Source organism: Aristolochia californica, unplaced genomic scaffold (genome assembly GCF_029961685.1).
Source record: "Aristolochia californica isolate CCGP_79_NKW_82.1479 unplaced genomic scaffold, dmAriCali1.0.hap1 SCAF_5, whole genome shotgun sequence".
NCBI classification, from domain to species: domain Eukaryota; kingdom Viridiplantae; phylum Streptophyta; class Magnoliopsida; order Piperales; family Aristolochiaceae; genus Aristolochia; species Aristolochia californica.
Window position 1 is genome coordinate 43,911,571 of NW_027182214.1, and position 24,673 is coordinate 43,936,243.

The 24,673-nt window shown below is 40.6% G+C and overlaps 5 protein-coding genes and 1 non-coding gene across 6 annotated transcripts; 2 read left to right on the plus strand and 4 right to left on the minus strand.

The window, feature by feature from the left end:
• Positions 1 to 8,567: 8,567 nt before the first annotated feature.
• LOC137966566 (G-type lectin S-receptor-like serine/threonine-protein kinase At2g19130) lies at positions 8,568 to 11,074 on the plus strand. Its single transcript, XM_068813232.1, has one exon. It carries the CDS (start codon positions 8,568 to 8,570, stop codon positions 11,010 to 11,012), a length of 2,445 nt encoding a protein of 814 aa, XP_068669333.1. The 3' UTR covers positions 11,013 to 11,074.
• A 1,816-nt stretch (positions 11,075 to 12,890) lies between these two features.
• Positions 12,891 to 13,588, minus strand: LOC137966717 (NDR1/HIN1-like protein 26). Its single transcript, XM_068813408.1, has one exon. The coding sequence runs from the start codon at positions 13,586 to 13,588 to the stop codon at positions 12,914 to 12,916; it is 675 nt and encodes a 224-aa protein (XP_068669509.1). The 3' UTR covers positions 12,891 to 12,913.
• A 2,845-nt stretch (positions 13,589 to 16,433) lies between these two features.
• LOC137965408 (peroxidase 57-like) lies at positions 16,434 to 17,969 on the plus strand. Its single transcript, XM_068811697.1, has 3 exons — positions 16,434 to 16,631; positions 16,898 to 17,246; positions 17,527 to 17,969. Exons 1-3 carry the CDS (start codon positions 16,434 to 16,436, stop codon positions 17,967 to 17,969), a joined length of 990 nt encoding a protein of 329 aa, XP_068667798.1.
• A 60-nt stretch (positions 17,970 to 18,029) lies between these two features.
• LOC137965946 (peroxidase 3-like) lies at positions 18,030 to 19,509 on the minus strand. The gene is made up of 4 exons (XM_068812351.1): positions 19,297 to 19,509; positions 18,982 to 19,173; positions 18,733 to 18,895; positions 18,030 to 18,645 (listed from the first exon to the last, which is right to left on the minus strand). Exons 1-4 carry the CDS (start codon positions 19,504 to 19,506, stop codon positions 18,230 to 18,232), a joined length of 981 nt encoding a protein of 326 aa, XP_068668452.1. The 5' UTR covers positions 19,507 to 19,509; the 3' UTR covers positions 18,030 to 18,229.
• Positions 19,510 to 21,679: 2,170 nt separating this feature from the next.
• On the minus strand, positions 21,680 to 21,764 carry TRNAM-CAU (transfer RNA methionine (anticodon CAU)). Its single transcript is given in 2 exon segments — positions 21,680 to 21,715; positions 21,727 to 21,764. It is a non-coding gene; the product is annotated as a tRNA-Met (tRNA).
• A 1,371-nt stretch (positions 21,765 to 23,135) lies between these two features.
• LOC137965409 (peroxidase 27-like) lies at positions 23,136 to 24,370 on the minus strand. The gene is made up of 4 exons (XM_068811698.1): positions 24,158 to 24,370; positions 23,884 to 24,072; positions 23,630 to 23,795; positions 23,136 to 23,542 (listed from the first exon to the last, which is right to left on the minus strand). Exons 1-4 carry the CDS (start codon positions 24,368 to 24,370, stop codon positions 23,136 to 23,138), a joined length of 975 nt encoding a protein of 324 aa, XP_068667799.1.
• Positions 24,371 to 24,673: the final 303 nt, after the last annotated feature.

Sequence of the window (24,673 nt, forward strand, 5' to 3'; positions counted from 1 at the left end):
ATTCTTTGCGAAAGAGAGTGTTTTATGTGTGGTTGCTTCGACCCTAGGCATTTGTAACTCTTGTCTTTAATTTACATTCAGCCACACATCAACAATTGATCCTATTGGGTGTCTTGTACAAAGACAAGAACATGGGTTTGTTGATATGTGGAATTCAGAGCAGGTTTCGCCTATCTTTTTATTCAACAATCTTTCGTTTAATGAACAACTGCTAATCAGATAATATTAACATTGTTCGGCACATGGGTGAAGAGGATTAAAGAGCTAAAGAGAAGTGTGAAGAAGATGCTACGTGATGCTAAGGGATTTCACTTCCATGAAATGGATTTGATACAGAAATTATCAAGAAGATGACCTCCATCTTGTTGCATTCTGCTTCAGGCTATTCAGACGACACCCTTCTTCTCGTTTTCCCTTTAAAATTCTACTGCAAACTTGGTATGTGGGATTAGGGCTACTCTTTCTCTAGTCTCTTTTATGTCTACTCAAATTTTGTGGATTCTTCCATGATGAAACAGATGTTTTTGACAAGTTCAAAATTAGTCAAGGCAGCTTTGATTCTAACATGTGAACCAACATAAAGGGTCTCTTAAGCTTGGATAAAACATCATTTTTGGGCACGAGAGACAAAGGTAGCAATTTTGGGATTGTTTAATTTTGTAAAAGAAATCGAGGAAGAACGGGCTTTGAGAGGGAGATCCGATCGAGTCTACTACTTGAAGGAAGCTATATGATTTCTCATCCCAGTATTTTCGTGAAAAAATGGCTAACTTTAGTTAACCTCTGCTCTCACAGTAGTTTGATGCTTCAAAATTGATTTGTATTCCAGGTGAAATCTTTATCTGGAGCATATTATAAAGAAGCAGAATGGCACAATTGGTACACTTAGGGATCGGAGGAATGTGTCTCGTGTAAATTTTTTGTGAATCTATCTTTCTTATTTCAAAATAATTTCATACACTTACGTCCATATTTATATACTAAAATTACAGTTATTTAATTCTGGTCTCTTGGATCTCCGAAGTTGTGTCAGAGGACTTCTTCCTCTGTTTTTACGGATTTGGAAAAAGTCCTGATCTCACGCCAATAGTCCCCCTCAAGTTGGTGCATATAAATCTTTGATGCCCAACTTGACAAGTAAGTTGTAGAAGTTCTTACCGCATATTGCTCTTGGTATGACACAAAATATGTCACATATCTACTCTTCTTGAGTGCTCCATTGGGTACGGTCAGCGGAAGTTTATTTCATGTTAGAGGGCCTCAAGATTATTCTAAAATATTTCAAGATAGTCATTGGTGTCACACATCACCGGAGATCATACATATGAGAGTTGTCAATGCCATCAACATCTGTAATAGTAATGTCAATGGAATGGGTCGCGACTGAAGCTTTGCTCAAAACTCTAGTCATTCTCGTGGTTACCTTGACCACAGGCAAAGGAGATTGAAGGAGATCACCTTCCAAATACCCCAACTTGTCTTTGCATGAGATACACATCTCGGCAACCTGGATAGGTCTGAGTCAGGTCGCAACTGAAGCTTTGTTCAAGCTTCAATCATTCTCGTGGTCATCTCAACCACGAGAAAGGAGATCGCCTTTTAAATACTTCAGCTTGTCTTTGCTTGAGATATACATCTTGACAACCTGGGATAGGTTCGACTCAAGTCCGGGTCTGATCTGGTCTGGTCCGAGTTGAGTCTGGTCCGGGTCGAGCCTGGTCCGAATCTGATCCAGTCTGAGTTGCTGGCTTCCAAATTAAATCTCGCTCCCTAACTTTGGTCGGGTTTAATTTCAAACCCTCGTCGTCCTCATGACGCAGCCTCAGCCATGGGGGATGAGAGATTTGTTCAATGCTGCCACCATACTCGGTAACAAGATCCGAGAGTGGTTCGTGGAACTCAGGCGCCTCACAAAACATATTATTCACCTAATCAATTCTTCAACAATAGTTCCCTTGTCGCTGACATATATTCCATCAAGAAATTTCCATATATCCTTTTTTTACGTGACATTTCTGGTTAATCAACGCAACTTGCAATCTAGGGAGTCTCGATTTCTCTTCAACTTTAATGTCTATCTTGAATTCTTCCCCCCTGCCTGACAGCGGCTAGCCAATACACCCCAAAGACTGATCTGTTAGGGGCAAAAAGCTACCTCATACAAGAGTAGACGAAACCACTCTGACACCCACCCCGCCCATTCTTGATCGCCTCTCACAGGATTTGAACTCTGGACGTGGCGTGTCCAGCTCTGATACCATGACAACGGCTAGCCAATACACCCAAAAAACCGATCTGTTAAGTGCGAAAAGGTACCGCCTAAGATAGTGGACAAAACGGCTCTGACACTGCCTTAACGATTGTGTCATGATTTAGGGGTAATAAGTCTTTGTAGAAATCAATGGCGATGGTGGTAAGTGATAGGCGATCTCTCTTCCGTCCTGGTAAACCTCCATTAAGCCGAACAAGCATTCGAGAACGAAGAAAGGAATCTGGTTTTCCAGCGAGAGAAAATCCATCTCTATAAGTGGTCTTATCCAATGCATCTTGAAGATGGGGTCGCTCTGGTCGACTTCTGAGAGACCTCTCACCTTGCATAAAAGCTCCACGATGAAGCTGTCGTCAACAACCATCATCTCCACGAACGCCCAACTTTCGTTAATCTCACCCTCATTCCCCTCGATCTGATTGACATCTTCTTTGACGAAATGTATGTGGGATTCTGCGCCGCAGGAGGAGTTGAAGGCCATAAGATATTGGCTTGGAGCTCCAACAATACGAATTTCTGCTCACGAGGCTCTAATTACTACCCTTCTTTTCTTCCCAAGAATAAGACATCGTTTCTCAAATCGAGAGCTTTCATCGTTGGAGTCTTGGTCGCACAGGTCTGAGTTTGGTCTAATCACGTTTACCAGGTTGGAGGCCACCACCGCCACGAACCCCACTGCGAAGCTTGCCATGACGTGGGTACTGAGGCCGTCCTTCATCACCCCTCGCTCAAGGATTGTCTCCTTGACCCGATCGTACGATGCCAGCTGCGACGCTGTCACAATCATCACCCGGTTCACTGTCAGCGAAGAGCCTGGCCAGAGGCTTCTCAGCCTCTCTGATTTCGCCATCTGGCCGATTGCGTCCACCATGCTTAGGTAGTTCCAACACTATGCCGTCGAAAGTCATCCGTCAGCTTGCATCCGCACCTTCTCCTCATCAATTCCCCGCTTTTGAATCGGATCCGTAGTAGGAAGCAGGACACATGGAGAAAATTTCTCCCTGCGTCCTCCCCAAAAGATAAAAAAATCTTGTTCAAATATTTGGGTTATCAACCCCCTCTGATACATGTAAAACTTTATGGGAAATCTATCTTTATTATTTCAAAATAAGTTTTACAGATCCGAAAGAAGTCCTCCTGATCTCACGCCAACATCTTCGCAACCAAACAGGTCTTGCATTGGCTCTTAAGAGAACCAAAGCTTGTTACAGACACTGGACTGATACGCAGGATTATTGACAACCAAGAATGGTACTAGGTAGCCACCATTAATTCGTTCAAAAAAAAATTTTTCTAAGAATATTTTACTCTTTTCCGTCCATTTGGCCTATTAAGCACTCTTTTATGTTGTGTCTTTGATGTTTGTAGTTTGAGCGAAAGAGAGATCATGTCCCCTTTGTGTTGTAGTTTTATGCGGTAGAGAAGAGCGTATCGGAAGAGGAAGCCCTTGGAGAGAGGGCAGCGATGGCCTGGAAGGAAATAAATCAAGCGAGCCTTTGAACCATCTCCCCTTCCAAGATGTCTCGTGGGGAGGGAATGTGTTGGAGCATAGCGTATATATACTTAGGTTGGGGGGTATTTTTGTACAGGGGTATTTGTGTATTTTATATACAAATATGTCTAAGATTTAGTATAAAATACATATGTAACCCTAATTGAAATATTAGTGAATTTTTCGGCTGTCACTCTGGTGGACGTAGGCATACTACCGAACCACTATTAAATCCCTTTTGTTCTTATTTCTTGTTTGATTAATTCTTTAATCACGTCATTGTAGATTGGACAGAAGGGGAAATCGCACAACAACTGGTATCAGAGCTTACCCAATTCTGAAATCACCGTTCCAGACAAATTTCTCTTCGATTTCGGCTCCGGGGACAATTCTGCGATCGCCGTTCGACGATACCTCCACGCTGACAAGATTCCGCGACCGCCGTTCGATGATATCCCACAACGATGATTTTTTCGTGACCACCACCATTGCTAGGGACGACGAGGGGACAACAGAAATCTAGTGTCGCGGGGCCGCTGTGAGGTTTCACCCAAAGAGGAAATTCCTCTACTGAAACCTGGAAACGACGGACCTCGCCATCCAAGAGTTGTTCTCTGTCGGTGACGCGTCGCCAAAGACGACGCCATAGGTCACGATTTCTCCCGTCGTTGTGAGAAATCACATAAAGAAGAAAATAGTCGTCGCTGTGAGAAGAATTTTTTTTTGGGAACCTAACATTTGATGCAGGCACACCCATCAATGTTTGCAGTGCATTCGTCGAGGTGTGCACACCTAACCAGGTCATCTTTGGTGTTTTCTGTACTAACGCCGAAGGTACATACGTAACACTCGAAATCCTGATTTTTTGCACTGAAAACCCAAGTTAGGCTACGATAACTGAGGTTTCTTCTAAAAAATTTGACATGGCAAAAATTCTACGGAACTGGGAATTTTGAATTATGGCAAAGGAGGGTGAAGGGCCTATTAATGCAACAGGGCATGTTGAAAGCGCTATACAGAAAACAGCTGGTGGGAATGGATGACATGGATTGGGAAGAAATGGAAAGCGATGGTTATGGCAACTATTAGGCTTTATCTGGCTTATGACGTGATGTATCACGTGATGGATGAGGAATCACTTGTGAAAATTTGGTTGAAACTAGAAAGTTGGTATATGTCCAAGTCATTGACGAACAAACTCTATCTTAAGCAGAAACTATATGGTCTTAAGATGTCAAAGGGTTCGGATTTGAGTCAACAAATCAACTTTGTCAATCAGCTCATTAGTGATAGGAGGCGGGTTGATGTGAAGTTTGAAGACGAAGAAAAGGCGCTCATGTTACTGAATTCTCCTACGTACAAAAATTTGGTTACGACTCTGATGTGGGGAAAATAAATTCTCAAATTGGAAGATATTACAAGTGCTCTATTAGGTTTCCATCAAAGGAAGAAAGCTAGTGATGAGACTTCACAAGGTGAAGGACTTGTGGTGAAGAGTAACCAGGAACGTGGAAGAAACAAGTCTCGGAGTGTATCAAGTAGCAACAAATCTCGATCAAAATCTAGGAAGAAGAAGGACATCATGTTTTTCAAGTGCGGGAAAAAGGGGTACATAAAATGGGAGTGTCTAGAGAAAAAGAAAGGGAATGCAAAGAACAAAGAGGGTCCGTCAAAGTCTACAAATATAGTGGAAGAAGATGATTCAGGGAGTGGTGATGGGGATATGCTTTCTGTTTCATCCAGTTCAGATTATCTCAGAGATTCTTGGATTCTGGATTCAGCATGCTCTTATCACATGACACCTAATAAAGATTAGTTTCACACCTATAGGTTAGTAAACTCTGGTTCTGTTTTGATGGGTAATGATGCTTTATGCAAAGTTGTAGGAATAGAGAGTATAAAAATTAAAATGTTTGATGGTGTGATTATAACGTTGTGTGATGTTAGACATCTATCAATCTAAGGAATAATTTGATTTCATTAGGCACTTTTGATTGTAATGGGTATAGTTACAAGTCTGTAAGTGGAGTAATGAAAGTGAGTAAAGGTGTCTTAACAGTGATGAAGGGGTTGAAACTATCTGGAAATATCTATACATTACAAGGTACCACAGTTGTAGGTGGAGTTGCAACTGTAGAGTCTGAGTCAAACTGTACCGTCTTGTGGCATATGTAGTTAGGTCATATGAGTGTGTGTGAGATGATAGAGCTTCATAAGAAAAATCTATTAAAGGGTGTCAAAACATGCAAGTTTGATTTCTGCAAGTTTTGTGTTCTTGGGAAACAGAATAAGGTGCAGTTCAAGGCAGTCACACACAAGACAAAGGGGATTATTCACTATGTTCTTTCAGATGTTTGGGGGCCAATAAGAGTAGCATAACAAGGGGGACACATGTATTTTGTGACCTTTATTGATGACTACTCACAAAAGGTTTGGGTGTACTTCATGCAGCACAAGTCAGAAACATTTGACAAGTTCAAGTTGTGAAAAGTTGAAGTAGAAAACTAGACAGGAAGGAAGATAAAATGCCTCAGGTCAGACAATGGTACTGAGTACACAGATTCAAAGTTCAAGGAGTTGTGTGAGCAACATGGGATTAAGAGACACTTCACAGTACGTAAGACACCACAACAGAATGGTGTGGCGGAAAGAATGAACAGAACTATAGCTAAAAAAACTCGATGCCTCAAGTTGAAGGAATGAATATAGCATGTTCCTTAATTAACAAATCACCTAGAGCATCACTAGATGGGAAAGTATCAGAGGAGGTGTGAACATGCAATGAGGTAGACTACTCTGGCTTGAGAGTGTTTGGTTGTCCAGCCTATGTACATGTTTCTAGTGAGGAGAGGTCGAAGCTTGATGCGAAGTCTAGACAGTGTATTTTTTTGGGCTATCAAAAAGGGGTCAAATGATTCAAGCTCTGGGATCCGAAGGCAAACAAGATGGTGATTATTAGAGATGTGGTTTTTTTTAAAAAAACCATGTTGTAGCATACTCAGGAAGAAGAGAAACAAGTGCCAAATAATTGTAGCACCAATGAGCATGTGGTGCAAGTGCAGCTAGAGAACCATGGTAGAGAAGAGGATGCCCAACATGCAGAAAGTTCTAGCTCAGGTGATCAGCAGCATCACCGTATTGCCACAGACAGACCCAAACACACTTTCAAACCACCTACCAAGTATGGTTTTGAATTTCTTATGCGCTTATTACTAGTAGGGGGGATCCTACTATTTTTCCGGAGGCAGTACAAAGCCAAGAGAAAAGTAGATGGATGGGTGTTATGGTGGAGGAGATGGAGTCTCTGCATAAAAACCAGACATGGGAATTGATGGAGCTTCATGAGGGGAAGAGAGAGATAGGGTGCAAATGGGTGTATAAGAAGAAAAAAGTAGTATCAGAAATAGAGGGGGAATTTGTCATGAAGGATTTGGATGCGGCCAAGAAGATACTTGGGATGGAGATTCGTAGGGACAGAGCTTCCAGGAGATTATGGCTATCTCAGCATAGCTATGTTGAGAAGGTGTTGGATAGGTTCAGCATGGGTAATGCAAAACCAGTAAGTACACCTTTAGCAAATCATTTTAGATTATCTACCGCTCAGTGCCCGAAGACAGATGATGAAGTTCATGACATGTCAAAGGTCTCATATGTCAGTGCAGTGAGGTGTTTGATGTACGCAATGGTTTGTACGAAACCAAATTTGGTACAAGTTGTTAGCGTGGTTAGCAAGTTTCTTTCAAATCCGTATCGACAACATCTGGGATGCAGTCAAGTGGATTTTCAGATACTTGAGGGTACTACAAACTATGACATCATGTTTAGTAGACAACAGAGTGACCCTTCGGTTGTGGGATATGTGGATGTAGACTATGCAGGGCACTTGGATGACAAGAGGTCTACCACATGTTGAAAGTCCATGGTACAGTCTATGGTTGCATTATCTACTAGTGAATCAGAGTATATGGCAATAGCTGAGGCTGCCAAGGAGGCTTTGTGGCTTACAGGGTTGGTCAAAGAGTTGGGTGTCCGCCAAGGTGGAGTTCAGTTGCATTGTGACAGTCAAAGTACCATTTATTTGGTGAAGAACCAGGTGTATCATGCGAGGACCAAACACATAGATGTGAGGTTTCACAGGATCAGGGAATTGGTTTCATCATGTGAACTACAACTTGAAAAAGTTCACACTTCTGATAATGTAATAAACATGTTGACAAAGCATGTTACTACAGATAAGTTCAAACATTGCTTGGACTTGATAAAAGTATCCAGTTGTTAGATGGGAGACGACCCCAACCTATTGTTCTAGGTGGAGTTCTATATTATGCTTTCTTTTCTTTAAGGGGTGGATATTCGCCATGGTAGAGATTGTTGGAGCATATGGCATACATATACTTAGGTTGGGGGGTATTTTTGTATAGGAATATTTACGTTAGGGTTTAATATAAAATGCATATATAATCCTAATTGAAATATGAATAAATTTTTTTTACCATAGCTACGCAACCATTCTGCCGAACCACCGTTAAATCCCTTTTGTTCTTCATTCTTATTTGATTTATTCGTTAACCACGTAATTGTAGATACCACTGAGGGAGAAATCGCACTTCTAGATAGTCAATTCTTTCTCCTCAGTGCCTTTGTATTCGACTTTTCAACCCTCATCAAGTCTCAAGAGACTTGATCCTGATACTCCCTTGTTCTTACGTCAACTTGACGTTTAACACGCTTTCTTCTGCCTTTTAAATGGCAGTGCTATCTTTAGGCTGCAATTTTCATTTCTACGGAAAAAAAGGAAAGAGAACGATGGACGGCAAAACCAGGCCGTTCCTCTGCCTCTGTTTCCTTCTTTTTCTTTTTTCCTCGAAATGCTATGTTTCTCGAGCAGCTGAGACCATGGGTCTCGGCGAATCCCTCACCGGAAAGCAGACCTTGACTTCGAAAGGCGGCAACTTCGAATTGGGTTTCTTCAAACCCGGTCCGTCCCCCAAGTACTACCTGGCGATTTGGTACAAAAAGGTCTCGAAACCGACGGCAGTTTGGGTGGCAAACAGAGAAACGCCGCTCTCCGACGACTCGCCCCAAGTGAGAATAGCAGAAGATGGCAATCTGGTCATCCTCGATCAATCGAAAGGACCAGTTTGGTCAACCAATTCTTCCTTAATCGGCTCAAATTCTACTGTTGTGGAGCTTCTTGATTCTGGGAATCTTGTCTTAAGGCATAGATCAAATTCGACTGCTATTTTTTGGCAGAGTTTTGATCATCCGACTGATACTTGGCTTCCAGGTGGTTGGCTGGGCTTCGACAAACGCACTGGAGAAACTCAACTTCTGACATCCTGGAAAAGTTCGGAAGACCCTGCTCCCGGGCCTTTCTCTCTCGAACTAGACCCAAATGGTACCAGTCAATATTTCATTCGCTGGAACAGGACCCTGCGGTATTGGACAAGTGGACTATGGAATGGCCAAATTTTTAGCTTAGTCCCAGAGATGCGATCCACTTATAACTACAACTACAGCTTTGAAACGACGGACAAGGGTAATTACTTCACCTACTACGTCTACGACCCTTCGTTAATTTCTCGGTTTGTGATGGATTTAACGGGTCAGATCAAGCAATTCAACTGGTTCGAGAGTAGTCAGCAGTGGAATGTGTTTTGGTCACAACCCAGAGCTCAATGTGATGTTCTTCCCCTCTGCGGACCTTTCGGTATCTGTAACGCTGATGGCTTGCCCCCCTGTGGCTGCGCTCAAGGATTCGAACCTACATCTCCCAATGACTGGAATTTGAGCGACTGGTCCGGTGGGTGCGTGAGAAAATCTCTTCTTACTTGTGACGACAAAGATGGCTTTTCGTTGCTAACCGCCATGAGACCACCTGCTAACGGTCAGTTGTTGTCAGCGGTGAGCAGAGAGGAGTGCGAATTTGCTTGTCGGAGTGATTGTTCCTGTACTGCCTTTTCCTTTTCAAATGGGTGTTCTGTATGGAAAGGAGATTTACTGAATCTGCAGAACCTTTCTGAAGGTGGTCCAGGAGCTATTGATCTCTCTCTCCGTCTTGCAGACTCGGATTTAAGTAGGTCAGAAAATAGTAGCAGCAGGGGTTTGCTTGTTGGGGCTATTGTGGGTCCTGTGGCGGGGATTGCAGCTCTATTGGGTGTCGTCTTCATGATGCGTCGTAGAACACGAAGCATAACGACGTTTAATTCAGGCTCCGGTTCTCTGGTGGCATTTAGCTACAGGGACTTGCAGAGCATCACCAAGAATTTCTCAGAAAAGCTGGGAAGTGGAGGCTTCGGTTCTGTTTTCAGAGGGACTTTACCCAATTCAAGTATCGTTGCAGTGAAGAAACTTGAAGGTCTAGGCCAAGGAGAGAAGCAATTTCGAGCGGAAGTGAGCACCATCGGTACCATCCAACATCTCAACCTCTCCAGGCTTCGAGGATTCTGCTCGGAAGGTAGCCAAAGGTTGCTGGTTTACGATTACATGTCAAGGGGTTCTTTGGATTCGCATCTATTTAATAAGAACTCCGAGGCTCTGAAGTGGGAGACGAGATACCAGGTGGCACTTGGAACAGCAAGGGGATTGGCTTATCTCCATGAAGAGTGCAGAGACTGCATTATCCACTGCGACATAAAGCCGGAGAACATACTTCTGGACGAAAGCTTTTGTCCCAAGGTGGCCGATTTCGGATTAGCAAAGTTAGTAGGCCGAGAATTCAGTCGGGTTCTGACCACCATGCGAGGGACCCGGGGCTACCTGGCGCCAGAATGGATTTCAGGCCTGGCTATCACTACAAAAGCAGATGTCTACAGCTACGGGATGATGGTTTTCGAAATCATATCAGGCAGGAGGAACATCGAACAAAGCGGGGACGGCAAGGTTCTGTTTTTCCCAACTTGGGCTGCCAAGAGAATCATGGAAGGTGAGGTTCTTAGCTTGTTAGACAGTAGGTTACTAGGCGAAGCTGATTTGGTGGAATTGAGCAGAGTTTGCAGAGTTGCTTGCTGGTGTATTCAGGACGATGAGGAAGATAGACCATCCATGGTTCAGGTCGTTAAAGTTTTGGAGGGGCTTTTGGAGGTGAATATACCTCCAGTGCCGAGGTCTCTTCAGCTTTTTGAGTTAAATTCTGAGCACATAGTGACCATCACCGACTCAGAGTCATCGTCCGATCAAACTTCTCAGACATTGTCCAGAAATTCCAAGACCAAAAGCTCGAAAAGCTCGTCGTCGGCATCGTCGAGCTAGTGATCAATTCAATCTTTTCTTGTTATTTGTTTGTGTAATATTATTTCTTGCACAAGCAGGAAGCCAACTGTAACTAAATAATTTCTGTAGATCTCTGTGTTTCCCCTCTGTACAAGATACGGCTTGAAATTCAATCTTCAGTCTTCACCATTTTAATAAGCAAATAAATAGCACAGAATGCAGAGTTATGCAGGGGAGAAAGGCGTGGATCTTCTTCTCTGTAGACAAAAGTTTCATTATTCAATTAAGAGAAAATTTTATAAGTAAATGAGCCAGACCATTGCCAAATTTCCATTGATTTGAGAGAGTGGGTGGGATTGGAAGGTTCATGGTGGAGATGACACATAATGATGTTAGTTTCTTATAAAATATCCCATTTGACCTAAAATTTTTAAATCTATCGTCAAAAGTTGAACCCGGAATAATGATGACTTTGAACAACTGAATCACCTTGATCACAAAACTACCTTGCTTGACATGTTGACTAGGTATTCACTTCTTATGATAATGAAACTGCTTAAAAACGACAGCTTCTATTACTTCCATGGTATGTCGGAAGCATTGACTAGGTATAGTCAGATTTTTAGATTTCAAAGGTTGAAATCCACATGGCATCGGTCAACACACCACATCAGCAAAACAGATCCACGTTGCACCACATCATTTATTGTTTAAAATCCAAAGACTCCAGGACTAAATACCTCCCCTTAAAGAATAAATTCAATTCCAAACTTCAGTCAAAACCACATGAGGATGTGGTTTAGAAAAAAAAAAAAAATCGAGTCACAAATGATTTAAGAAGAGCTTATAAAGGGGGGTTAGTCCAAAAAAACCCGAATTAATTAGTTCATTAGATTAAGTTGTTAGTATAGAATAAATTACACTTCTTTTGAATCACATAAGTTCATTGACTCAGGTATAAAACGGGGAAAGTTGATTCGGACATTTTTTTTCGAATCCGCTGGCCTGTTGCCTCCGTCGCTGTTGCTTGTTGACCCGCCGTAGTCTCCTGCCGCGCGTCATGAGGAAGATGAAGTTTAATTTTTCCTTAGTTAGGAAAAATTAAACTAGCATAAAAAAAATATATTTATAAAATAATTATTTTTATTTATTAAATATATTCATTTATAATTACTGTATTAAATTAGTGATTTAATAGTCATAATTAAAATATTATTAAAATAAATATTTGATAAATTATTTTGGTTTAATTATCCGATTGCTATAATTAATTAAACCAATGGTTTTAAATTTTGTGACAATATATTATTAATTAATAATACATAAAAATATATATTATGTTATTGATAAATATATAAATATATATATTATTAATTTTTATTATTGTATTAAATTAGTGATTTTTAATGTTAAAATATATCTTATGTTATTAAAAAATAATTTATTTATTTATTATATTCATTTATGTTATTTTTTACTTTTATTTATTTATTTTTCATAATTTTTTCTAGTCACACGTAATTATTGTATTAATTTATAATAAACTATAATCATTTAGTAATATAATATAGTTTTTTATTAATTAAGATATTAATATATTTTAATACTACACGTTAAATTACTTGTAAGTGTAGTAACCATATTTATTTTGGTTAATTATCTGTTTAGATATATGTTCTATTTAAATATATTATAAAATGTTACTCATTCTCTTGTTTATATCATATTTTTCATTTGGGAACACTAACATTGGAATTTGTTTTCCAGTACGGTTGAACTCATCTACACTGATACCTAAGGATGAGTTGGAAGAATACAAACACAAGCCATCCTTTGGAAAATCAGTTACACTCACGCTTGTCAAAACTCAAAAATTTATTCATAAACCAACAATTACAGAAGAAATCTAACGTGGAATCTTGTGTTTACAAATAGAAGCGTCAATCGAAGTATATGGAGCATTTCTTATCCTTGAAGACTGGTAGGATCTGCCCATCAATCCCTACCCCGAGTTCACAGCTCGCGTGCATCCGGTGACGCTTGCTGTCCCATGTAGAAATTTTGAAATGAATTGCTGCAGTCAGTTCCAACCGGAACCCCACCTTCCCGGCTGCCCGATCCGCCATGAATTGCGGCCAGAGCTGATCGTTCACCGTCAGGCTCGATCCATTCAGCACTCCATGAACCGTCGTCGTGTTTTTGGGAGGCTGATAGAAGGAAAACAGCAATGGCGTCGAGCCGATTGGTTTTTCCTTGTAGTAGACTGTCCCTTCCATCGCATCGTAGTAGATTCCTACGTTTTGGTTCGGATTCCTGTCGGTTACATCGAAGGTGATTTCGGCGTTTTGAAAACCAGTTTCTTGGGTGAGGGCCGTGAATGAGAAAGACTGGACGTAGAAGCGCGGGCGATGTGGCCGGAGACTGAGCCAGAGGACGAATGAGATGATGCCAGCGATGAGGAGAAGGGTGAGAAAGATGGAACAGATGACTTTGGAGACACGGGTGGTGAGGCTCCCCTTGACACGGTGGACGTAGTACCGTGCAGTGTGGTGGCGTTTGATGGGTGGCTTGTTCCCCCGAGAGGCTTCAAGCGGTATGGCCGTCAGTGAAGCCATCTTCAGGCAGCTTCTCCGGCGAAAGCAAATTGGTTCAGAGTGAGTAAAACGCCTTATTTATTAGACGATGAAGATGTTGGGCAGGCAAAGGTATCTCTACGAGGAATTTCGGGGTTCTTCCCTGGAGAAAGGAAAGAATATGGGTTAGAAGAAGAAAGACCGGCAAAAAAATTGCCAGTTATGTGCGACATGAAGACTAGATTCTGGTGATTTCGCCAAGTTAAACTCCAAGTAGAACAAAAACGGAGAGCTTAGGATGCTTAAGAGCGATCAGGGTGGACTTTGGTTCACGCAAAGGCTTGATTAATCATCTGTCAATTACCTGCTTTTCGCTTGGTTTCCTTTTAGAAGAAGAAGGGTGCAGAAAAGGAAGATTTGTAGTTCTTTTTAATTTGAAAGGCAAAAAAAGAAGAAGCTTACATAAGATTCGTTATAGAGGAACAGTAAAGAGGAGTGGACGACGTTTGCAGAGGAGAATAGTTTCAGGAAGTTGAGTTGGGAAGATAAGCTTTGGAATAATACAGGTATCAAGTTTCAACTTTGGAACAACTAAAGCAGAATATTGCCTGCCATTTCTCAACCCACAATGAATTTTATAAAACTGGAATAATTTTCCTAAAGATGTGGAACTTCATGATTTTCCTTTAATTCAAAATAATTAACAAGAAAACAGAAATTGAAAATGGAAATTCAGATTATAAAAAAGTAAACAACAAAAAAAAGGAAAAAGAAAATTGTGGGTACGGGTGGCATCAAGTCGAGCGAAGCCCGAACCTGCTTATGTTCGAGCCGAGCCTAACCTCGAGCCTAAAATTGTTATCGAGCTCGAACCCAATAATTTTAGCAAAACTCAAGCTCCAACATTCATTTAAAACTTTTCAAAAACTACATGTCTCGAGTTCGAGTTCCATTTTACATAAAATTAGGCATGACCTCTACTTAAAATTGGACATAAGGGTGGCATCGAATCCAGCTGAGTCCGAACCTTCCTATGTTCGAGCCAAGTTTGATTTAAATATGTCGAACTCAAACTCGAGTCAACCCTAGCCTCGAGCCTAATAATTTTAACCGAGTTCGATTTTAACCTACATTTAAAAAAAAAAGAATGATAGGGGAGATTCGGGATTGAATCTCGATAATGGATTAGAACGCACCAATATTAATTTTTTTTACCTATAATGTTGTATAGCTTATTTTGTAATTTTTGAATCTGGCCATAAATTTACAATGGCCTCTTTAGTGCCCTTGGTTGAAAATTTATATTCTAGGAAAAAATAGAAAAGTTTTTCCTAGGATACATATTTCCAAAAAAACCTTTAAATAAAATTTTATTACTATTAGTGACTTACTAGAAAATTACAAGAAATATTTTAAATTTTTCTTACGAAAGTTAAATGGACATCTTATTGCCTCTTCTAGGGAAATAAATAAAAATTAATAATTAATCTAATATATTACTATACTTATTGATAAATTTTTAATCAAATAAAGTGTAAAAACACAAAATTGTTATGAAAATTGCCTCATGCTAAAAGTATTACAGTATCAATTGTCAAATACTTATTCAAAAAAATTTTATATAGTTTTCTAGCCCATCTTGGAAGTAAAATCTTACTTAGAAAATTATATAATTTTTTTAATAAGAATTTCCAGTTAGAAAAATATTTCCAAAAAATACGAGGTACTAATAGTCCCTAAAAACGTATTTATATTAAAATATCTTTTCGATGCATAAGGAAGGTGGTCTAGTGGCACCAACAAGGACTTGTCATTGGGGATAACGGCTGTGACCGAGGCAGTGGTGACTGACACAGAGACGAAGGAAGGAAGAAATCGCAGGAGCGCTCGGTTATGCCACCTTAACTGTGGGATTTCTACCGATTGATTTATCAAAAGAACGAGAGGAATGTTTAACCAACAAAAATTATAATGGGAGCTTATTTCTTTAAAATAAATTTTATTTTCAGTCGTTGGCACCTGTCGAATCCGAGTTGCTCTTCGTGAAGTCAACCGAGTTGGATCCCGTACCAGGAATCCCGATTTTTATATTCGCTGACGCATTAATTAGCCTCTCGTAAAATAACTTGGGATTGCAGAGTTGTTCTTATTTTACTAGCTTGAAGCCCATCCAGAACGACGAAGAGAGATTCATCCAGAGAGAGCCTCAAAGTGCGGTCTCACCGGCATATAGAGACCCTAAAATTAAGGTTTCTGAATCTTAGTAAATTTCGAGTCTTTGTAGTTCTGCCTTCATGCTTAAATTAATAGCTAGAAGATGATCGCTTAGTTCACTCCAGAGACTGTCAAAAGTAGATACAAAGCGCCGTCTCCACCGATGCCGAGGTTTGACTTCTTGGTCACCACCCTAGCACCAGCTGTGTGCATGGACTCGTTTTACCGGCGATGGTCGCTTACGTCCTTCTGATTAATCTCTCCGTTTCTCACCTCTGAGAGTACCGCTGCATTGGTTCTGGAATTGCAGTTATAAACAAACCCAGAGCAGTAAATTCTGCTTCTTCTTTAGTTTAGAAACAAAGTGAAATCCGATTGACTGCTTATGTGATTCTCAAAAAAGAGGGGGCACTGTCCACAGAAACTGAAGGTTCTCCTCATAAAAGCACATGAAATCAACTGTAAGACTGCGTGCAGCTCATGTGCACTTAAATCACAGACTTCGAAATCTTGATTCTTGAGAAATATAGAAGTAGATTTCAAGCAATCCCAATCCAAAGCTTCGGAAAGATATTAAAAAGGGTGGAAAGAGTTGGCTCAAAAGTGTTCTGTTCTTAAGCAAACACAACTGGGTTTACACTGCTGAGAAGTTCTAGAGAAGGATTCTTCTTCAATGGCAGCTTTACTCAGAACTGTTCTCTTTCTAGTTTTAGTAGTAAATGCTGCCGGATCTCTACAAGTCCATTTTTATAGGAACTCATGTCCACAAGTAGAAATTGTGGTCAGAATAATTGTAGAAAGGAATTTCAGAAGAGATCCATCCATCGCTGCTGGTTTACTTCGGTTGCATTTCCATGACTGCTTTATCAGAGTAAGTTTTTATGGCTTCTCATTCCTTCGTCCTTGGTTAGTTCATTCTTTCTACTCTTGTTCTGGTATTTGCCTACTTCCACTGCAATACTCTACCGGTAATTCATGCAAAAGGGTTGTCCTGCTGCATCCGAGTTTCTTTTTTTTAGAAAGATTTCCATGCCTTGTTCCAGAAGTCATAGCTGATTCTATCACGCTTTCGAACAAGATTTCTTCCTTTTTGACTCTTGCAGTAAATTTGATTCTTCTTTGGTGTTTTTGTTGAAGGGATGTGATGGCTCTGTTCTTTTAGACAGCACCGATGAGAACGTGGCAGAGAAGGAAGCTCCCCCTAATCTGAGTCTCCGAGGATTCGAGCTGATCGATGAGATCAAAACAGAACTGGAGAAACGATGCAGAGGGATCGTCTCTTGTGCTGATATACTAGCAATGGCAACTCGAGATGGAGTGGCTTTATCGGGAGGAGCCTCGTATGCTCTTCCTACAGGAAGGAGAGACGGGACTGTATCTACCATCTCAGAAGTTCACTTGCCCAGTCCTTCGTTCTCGCTTACTGCTGTTCTCAGTGCCTTCCAAGCCATTAACCTCAATTTGGACGACCTCATCACTTTACTGGGTAAGCAAAAAAATCTCGTTTTCCTTCTGAACAAACTGTGAGACTTTCAATGTTGCCAGAAAGCGAATCTCGTCTCATGTTTATGTCCAGGATCTCTCCCTGACCTAGGGAAGCTCTGCTGTCCTTTTCATGGCCGGAAAATGGGATCAGGGGAGCAATAGTTTTCAGAACAAGTCTATGCAGAAGAGTTCAGGGAACTGTTTAAATCCGTCAATCTACATTGGCATTAAGATGAAGTACTAGACTACGAATCATTCTGTTTTATCGCTTACTTTTTCAGGTGCTCACGCTGTTGGGTTCTGTCACTGCGGATTCTTCACGGACAGGTTATATAACTTCATGGGTACTGGATTGCCTGATCCTGATATGGACCGTAGCCTACTCTCTAGCTTACAGAAAAATTGTCCGAGATCCATAGCTCCAATCGTTAACATCAGCGCAGACCCTAAAATATTTATCGATCAGACCTCCAGTTCCCCTTTTGTTCTAGACAATTCGTTTTACCATGGCGTGCTTAATGGAAAAGCAGTGCTGCAGCTCGATCAACAGCTTGCTTTCTCCCAACTCGCAAGCAGTTTAGCGGAGAAGTATGCCAGGAGTCCCAAGGCTTTCAGGAAGAATTTCTCCAAGGCGATGATCAAATTGGGAAACGTGGGTATCTTGACAGGGCAGCAAGGGGAAATTAGATTGAATTGCAGAAAAGTAAACAAGAGGCAACATTGAGGACAAAATAAAAATACAAGTTTGTTTATTTTTTTGAGGATGTAATGGACTTATAGTGCATTCAACACCTGATAGAGAATTTCATTTATTATTCTTCCACTCTGGTGTTTATTTTGCTTTGGATTCATCTCCAGAAGGCTCATAAATAATTTCTCTGAGACACTCGGAAGAACCAAACTGAACTCACTCAAAATGAGCGAACAAACCGGGGGAAAATACAGCCAACTGAAAATCGGAAACCAGGAAAGGAACACCGAATTTTAACTATTAACCACCGCACAGTTCTTTCTAATCTCACCGGCTGATCCTGTTTTCACCTCAATCCGACCCATGTTTTGCATTGACACAGCGAACTCTTCGAAAAATTTCGAAAGTGGACCGTTCAGGAGCTGGCTGACGACTGTCAACGAGTTGCTGTTCTTGGTGAGAGCCGAGTCTGACTGGAACAAGCCACGCCTCTTCACCAGCAGAGAATAGTAGCTTAAGTCGAAGGTTCGGAAGCTGCCGGGATCCATTTCCACAAATGTGGTGTTATCGTTGGGAGTTTTGCACTTGTTCTTCCTCAGGTTGTCAGCATATTCGCTGTCCAGTGATGGGTCCTGGTCACCCCTGCCGGAGAAGTTGTAGAGCCGCTGGCTGAAAGATGAGCAGTGACCGATTCCAATAGTATGAGCCCCTGAAATAGATCAAAACACAGGTTTGAGCTTACCAGTGAAAGTTTTCTTCGTTCGAATAGTTAAAAGTTCCCCCCGGAAAAGCTTACCAGATAAAAGAACCAGGTCCTTGACATCAAGCCCTTTCCTAGCGAAGCTTGACTGAAGAGTAGTGAAATTGGAAGTCGGGGCAGGGATGTTGTTTAAGGCTTCAGTGGCGTTAGAAATGGTTCCATCTCGACGTCCTGTGGGTACCTTCCATGAGGGTCCACCCTGTTGTTTATAGGAACAGAAAGAGGTGAGTTGCAGATATATTCAGGTTAATGACATTTGATAATTAGTCATGAAAGCATTCTTACAATGACAACTACTGCATCTCTAGCGACCAAACTGAGGACATCTGCACAGGAAACAACACCTGGGCACTCTTTTTCTAGTAAGGCTTTTATGCTATCAATGAAGCCGAAACCTCTTAGACTCAGATTGGGGGGAGATGCCTTCTCAGCTGTGTTATTTGCAGTGGAATTCAGCAAAACAGACCCATCGCATCCCTGTAGAAGAAGGCACGATCCAGTTATTCCAGAAGAGAGATAAGTTGTGACAGAGTCATTATGAGCTTCAATTCAAACTAAGACAAGAAATTTCGTAAAACAGAGAGAACAGAGAAAACTGACTTCGACAAAGCAATCATGGAAGTGCATTCTCAGGAGCGGAGCTGCTAGAGTAGGAGCATTTGGTATATGCTTCTTCACATAGTCTAGGACAATCTTTTCCGCCCTTGGGCAGATCTGATCGTAAAATCCCATCTTCAGCTGCCCCTGAGCAACACCCAACAGCCCCAGAACACAGAAGAGAACAACCTTAGCAAAACCCATCTTCCCCATTGTTTCTAACAAAGGAGAACTGCACTCGCTCTACTAGTACAGCAGTATTGAACAGCTTTATAGCCCTTCAATTATCTGATTCTGGAAATGGCTAGTGAATAAAGAACTCAAAAAGTTTCTTTCCTCCAGCAAGTAATCATGTACTTTTAACTGTTCAACCCAGGTATATTTGAGGTAAGACAAGCAATCGGAGCTGAGATTTGTTAGAGCTGTCCCGTGTAAGACGAAGAAAGTAATATTTGAAAACAGAGGATTTCTTTTTAGTAGGTGAGAGTAGCTCTAATGGATCACTGCATGAGACTCCGTCATGTTGGTCTATAAAAATTTGTGAATTGGTTTGTTGGGTCTTTTTTTTTTTCCTGCATGTGGAATTTGAAATGATTTGCTGCTTAACCACCTTCCCTTTCTCTTCTTCTTAAATCAGAATCACTCAGGGCTGCAAGTCCCTACTGAACAATTATTTGGGGTGGCTACTGAACAATTAGCTGGTTTCTGTTTCAAGTCATTTGGCTGCTGCAGCCTTTAGTGCCTTTTCTGCCATTGATGAAATAAAGTAAGAACAGATTGCCATATTACCTTGTCCATTCCGTGGTCTTCAAGGTACCATGAATGGTGGTTGATCAAATGTTTGTTAGAATCACATCACAGTGAAATATCTTAAATATTCTGATTCAAATTTGTTGGGAAGAACGCCTCTGTATAAATATGACAATCCCATTATTGAAATGATTCTCTCTTTCTCAAATCCCATGCACCGATTTGATTTATAAACATCAGACGCCGACACTGTACAGGCTCACAATGTGCTTGATATTTTATCGTAATGAGGATCGTTGACTTGGTTCGTTGCTGTTCGTTGCTGTTCGTTGGTTACTTTCTCTATGATGTTGCCTGTAGGCACTAAAATATGATTTTCTGCTAAATTTGAAAATTTACGTTTTGATCAATGCATGCGATCTTGGGAGACAGCATTTAGGAGAAATGAAAGTAAGGATAGTTAAAAGCCCCAAGTTTTGGATCTAGACGGCTGCAAAAGCTTAAAACATCACATACCTTGTGCATTAGAGAAGAGTAAGAGTGCAGAAAGCCATAATCCATCACGAAATCCTGCAAAGAACATTTGCCCTTTTTCGTCTATTCAAATACAGAGCGTTACAGAACACTTCTCTTTCATGATCCAGTTACAGAAATTCCCTGGGCAATGTCTGAAATAGTCAAGAATAACCAATTATTGCTTGGTTTCGGAGAACGAATCTTTATAATAGAAAATGGAAAAAAGGGTAGTAGGTTAGAGAAGATCGACAGCTCAGTACGACCAGAGAGATAAGTCGGACGATTGCTCTGTGCTTTGTCTTCTTCCTTGTAGTTCGGAAACCGATGCTTATGTAAATTAGCAGTTCTCTAATCGTTTTCTTTCACGTCATTTACCACAGTTTATTTTATGATTTTAGTCTCTGTACAAGATGAGAATTGGTTAATCTGTCGCATGGGTGGTCCCTCCAGCCCACAGCATCTCATGTTTCAGACTTCTACTAAAATCTCCGATCCTCATCTCTGCTCTCCATTTTTGTACAGAAGGTAGTCTTTAAAGAAACGAAGAACGCCGCCGGGTTTTGGCAATAATTTCCGGTAAATCTCTCGAGACCGCGCATTCGGACGGTGATCAGTGATTATTTAACGGAAAGAAATCGCTTCATGTCGCGCTCTCGAATTCAGAATGATGAATATAAAATAGTCATGACAACGGTAAATGATCAGACAACATGTTTTAAAGGATGCGGATGAAGTAGAATAATTAACTGCCGATGAAGATAGAGATGATACGAATTGATAATCGGTTTGTCCGCTGCAAATATAAGATTAAGTAAAGGGATTCAAAATTTGAATAAACGGGTTAACGGAATCTGAACTTTTTTAGGCCAAAAACTGGTTTTGTTTAGCCTTACCAGTCCATGTCAAGGCGTGCAGTAGCAGACGAACAATTATCGTCATTGGAACTGGTCATGGGGTGACCCGCAGAAGAATAAAAAAAAGGTGAGGAAGTGGGGAACATTTGCAACCTGCCTTGACCTGCTTAACAGTGCCCGTTGCCCGCCATTGAAGGACTGGGACAATGGCAGAGGTGGCGGAGTTGTTGGTCCAGGCTAGTTAAAAAGGAGCAAAAAGGACAAATTGGGGTGAGAGAGGCTCGAACTCTCGACCTCAGGATCACTCAGAAGCTATGAGACCTACGCGCTAGCCAACTGCGCCACCACCCCATCTGTTGTAGATGATCTACTTGTTTTTAATAATAATTATTAATATATTACATTTTTAATAGAAACTATTAATGAAAATGGATGAAAATATTAATTTTTTAAATAATAGAAAATATAAATAAATTTTAGGCATGGAACAGAGTAAAACATTTTTTTATATATTTGACTTATTTTATGAAATTCCAAGTAAATTTCAAGATTATTAAAAAAATTAAATTTTATTTCGTTTAAATATTAGAAAAGTGCTTATAAAAAATTTCTCCATATTATAAATTATTTTTAAAAACATTATGCTATATTCGGTGCGGTTCGCTAATAATTTCAATAGGCAGTGTAGTATATTATAGAAGAAATAGAAAGAGAATTTTTTTCATGCTTCAATATAATAATGCTACACCCTGTTTTAGTTTAAGTAAATAAAAATAAAAATAATATAAAAGTGATATTTTCTTTACAAAAATGTGATTTTTGCATTCATTTTTAAATTTTAAATACAAAGAGAGACTAAAGAAAGATAATTATGCTGCATTATCTCACTTAAAAAATTCAAGAGAAATCCTACAATGACCTTCTTTGTGATAGAGATCAATATGATCAGGTTAAGAGAAGTTGAGAGTGTCTCAACGTCTACCTCTACAGTCATGTAGATGTGTAACTCTACATTGATGTAAATCCTTTTATCATTTTGTAACTATAAATACATGTATCACTGAAAATAATATAATTAGGAAATTATTATTTTATCTTTCTTCTATACTTTGAACCTGTCATAACCAGTAGAGAATGTTTTAATATGAAAATTAATTAAATAAATAACATTTTTTTCATCATTTTGTTTTGGGCTTATATGGGGGCATTCACTTTCACCCTTTTTCCTCTATAGACTTAGGCGACGAAAAATTGTCTGTTAATCTCTATTTATCTATAAAGATTTATGAATGATTTGTAAATGAGAGAAGTTGGACCAACCACTGTTTCGGAAACGGAAAGGAAGTAACAGTTAACATGATTTTATTTGCTATCAACTATGACGATGCGTATTGATCCAATATTTATAACTTGTTGAAATCAAAGATTAATCTGAACAGGCCACTTCATGTGTGCCAAGGAATGACTGCAAGATTGAAAAATTCAGATCATTCATCAATTTTGAATTGCTTATTTGTGATGATCAACTATCAACTACCATGATGTCCCAAAATGAAAAAAATACAATAAAAAAATGAAGAAGAAAACTTGCTTTCATGCGAAAACATGATCAAGCGTAGTTGTTTATTCACGCATTCACGATTCCCCCAAGAGAATGTTGTTTACGGAACTCAAATCTCCACCTTCGTCCCCGTTCTGCAAATTCTGCGACTGATATGTCATCTAGTTGACGACAGCACAGTGCTTTCTTATTTCACCAGCGTTGCTCGTTAGAACGCCAATTTTCCCCATCTTCACCATGGACACTCCGAAATCTTTAAAGAAGCTGGGTGAAGGAGAGTTCAGCTGGCTGTCGAGGTAAGCTTTGGTTACTTTATCGTTGAGCAGAGCAGCGTCGGACTGGAGGAGACCCCTTCTTTTCGCGATGAAATTGTAGTAAGAAGTATCAAAGGTTCTGAAACTTCCTGGGTCTAGCTCCACGATCGTGGTCGTGTCCCCAGGCTTGCATTTCCGTCGCAGCTGCACTATGTAGTTGAGGTCCATGCTGGGGTCAGTGTCACCCTGACCAGTGAAGTTGTAGAGACGGTTTGAGAAGCCCGGACAGTGGGCATTCCCGATGGTGTGACCACCTGAGAACGAGACAGAGACGATCTTGCGTTAGATTGGACTCACAACGACGAAGGGTCAGGGACGGATCGGTTGGAGCTGTTTGTTACCTGATAGAACTGCTAAGTCCTTCACACTGAGACCCTTCTGTTGCCACGCTGTTTTCAACTGGGTGATGTTGAAAAATGGAGGTGGAAGGTTTGCCAACGCTTCTGAGAGGAGAGAAACTCGGCCATCTCTCCGTCCAGTGGGAACTTGCCAAAAGGGTCCCTTGATCTGAAACAGTAGCAAGAGACAAACTAAGAAATCACAAATGGTTGAGATGAGTTCCGAAGGTAACTAATCTTTCTCCTTTTCTATTTACCAGGTTAACTGAATCCCTGGCAACCAAAGCCAGGATATCAGCACAGGAAACCACTCCTGGGCAGACTTTCTCTACAGCATCCTTGACTGCATCAATGACTTGGAACCCTCGAAGACTCAGGTTTGGAATGGCAGCCTTCTCCGCCTGACTGTTCTGGGTAGAATTCAAAAGCACCGAGCCATCACAACCCTGCACAAGTATTTAAGGCGGCGATAATATCGTTATCTGTTTCAGTAAGCTGAAAACGAAGAAACTGAGTTATATGAAAACAAACCCGAACGAAACAATCATGAAAATGCATCCTCAGCAGAGGTGCAGCAAGTGTAGGTGCCCGGGAAAGGAAGCTCGCTGTTGTATTCCTCACTATGGTCTCCACATTGGGGCATGTCTTGCTGTAAAATCCAACCTTCAATGTCTGCGCCTGGGAACCGTCCGCATTGAAAAGCACGATTGCTGCTACGAACAAGAGCTTGAAGCAAAGCCCCATCCCAGCAGACATTTTGTTGGGAAAATACTGAAGAGATGTTTGCTTGTAGGTGAAATGGTACGAGACGAGCCATCTTATATGTATGTGCTTCTGCCTTGGCCTACATATTGCTCTAAAATATTTCCAATTGAAAAGTCGCTTGCTCTACTGTAATCGAATTATAAGATCAAGTTAAGACGACCCGGAAAAAGTTGACTTGGGGTGTCTCTAAATGAGCCTTCTGAATCTTTTAATCTTCCACTTTCTTGAGCTCCAAAGGCAATAAGCATGGAGGGAGGCGCTACAGCGAGATTAAAGGCCTGA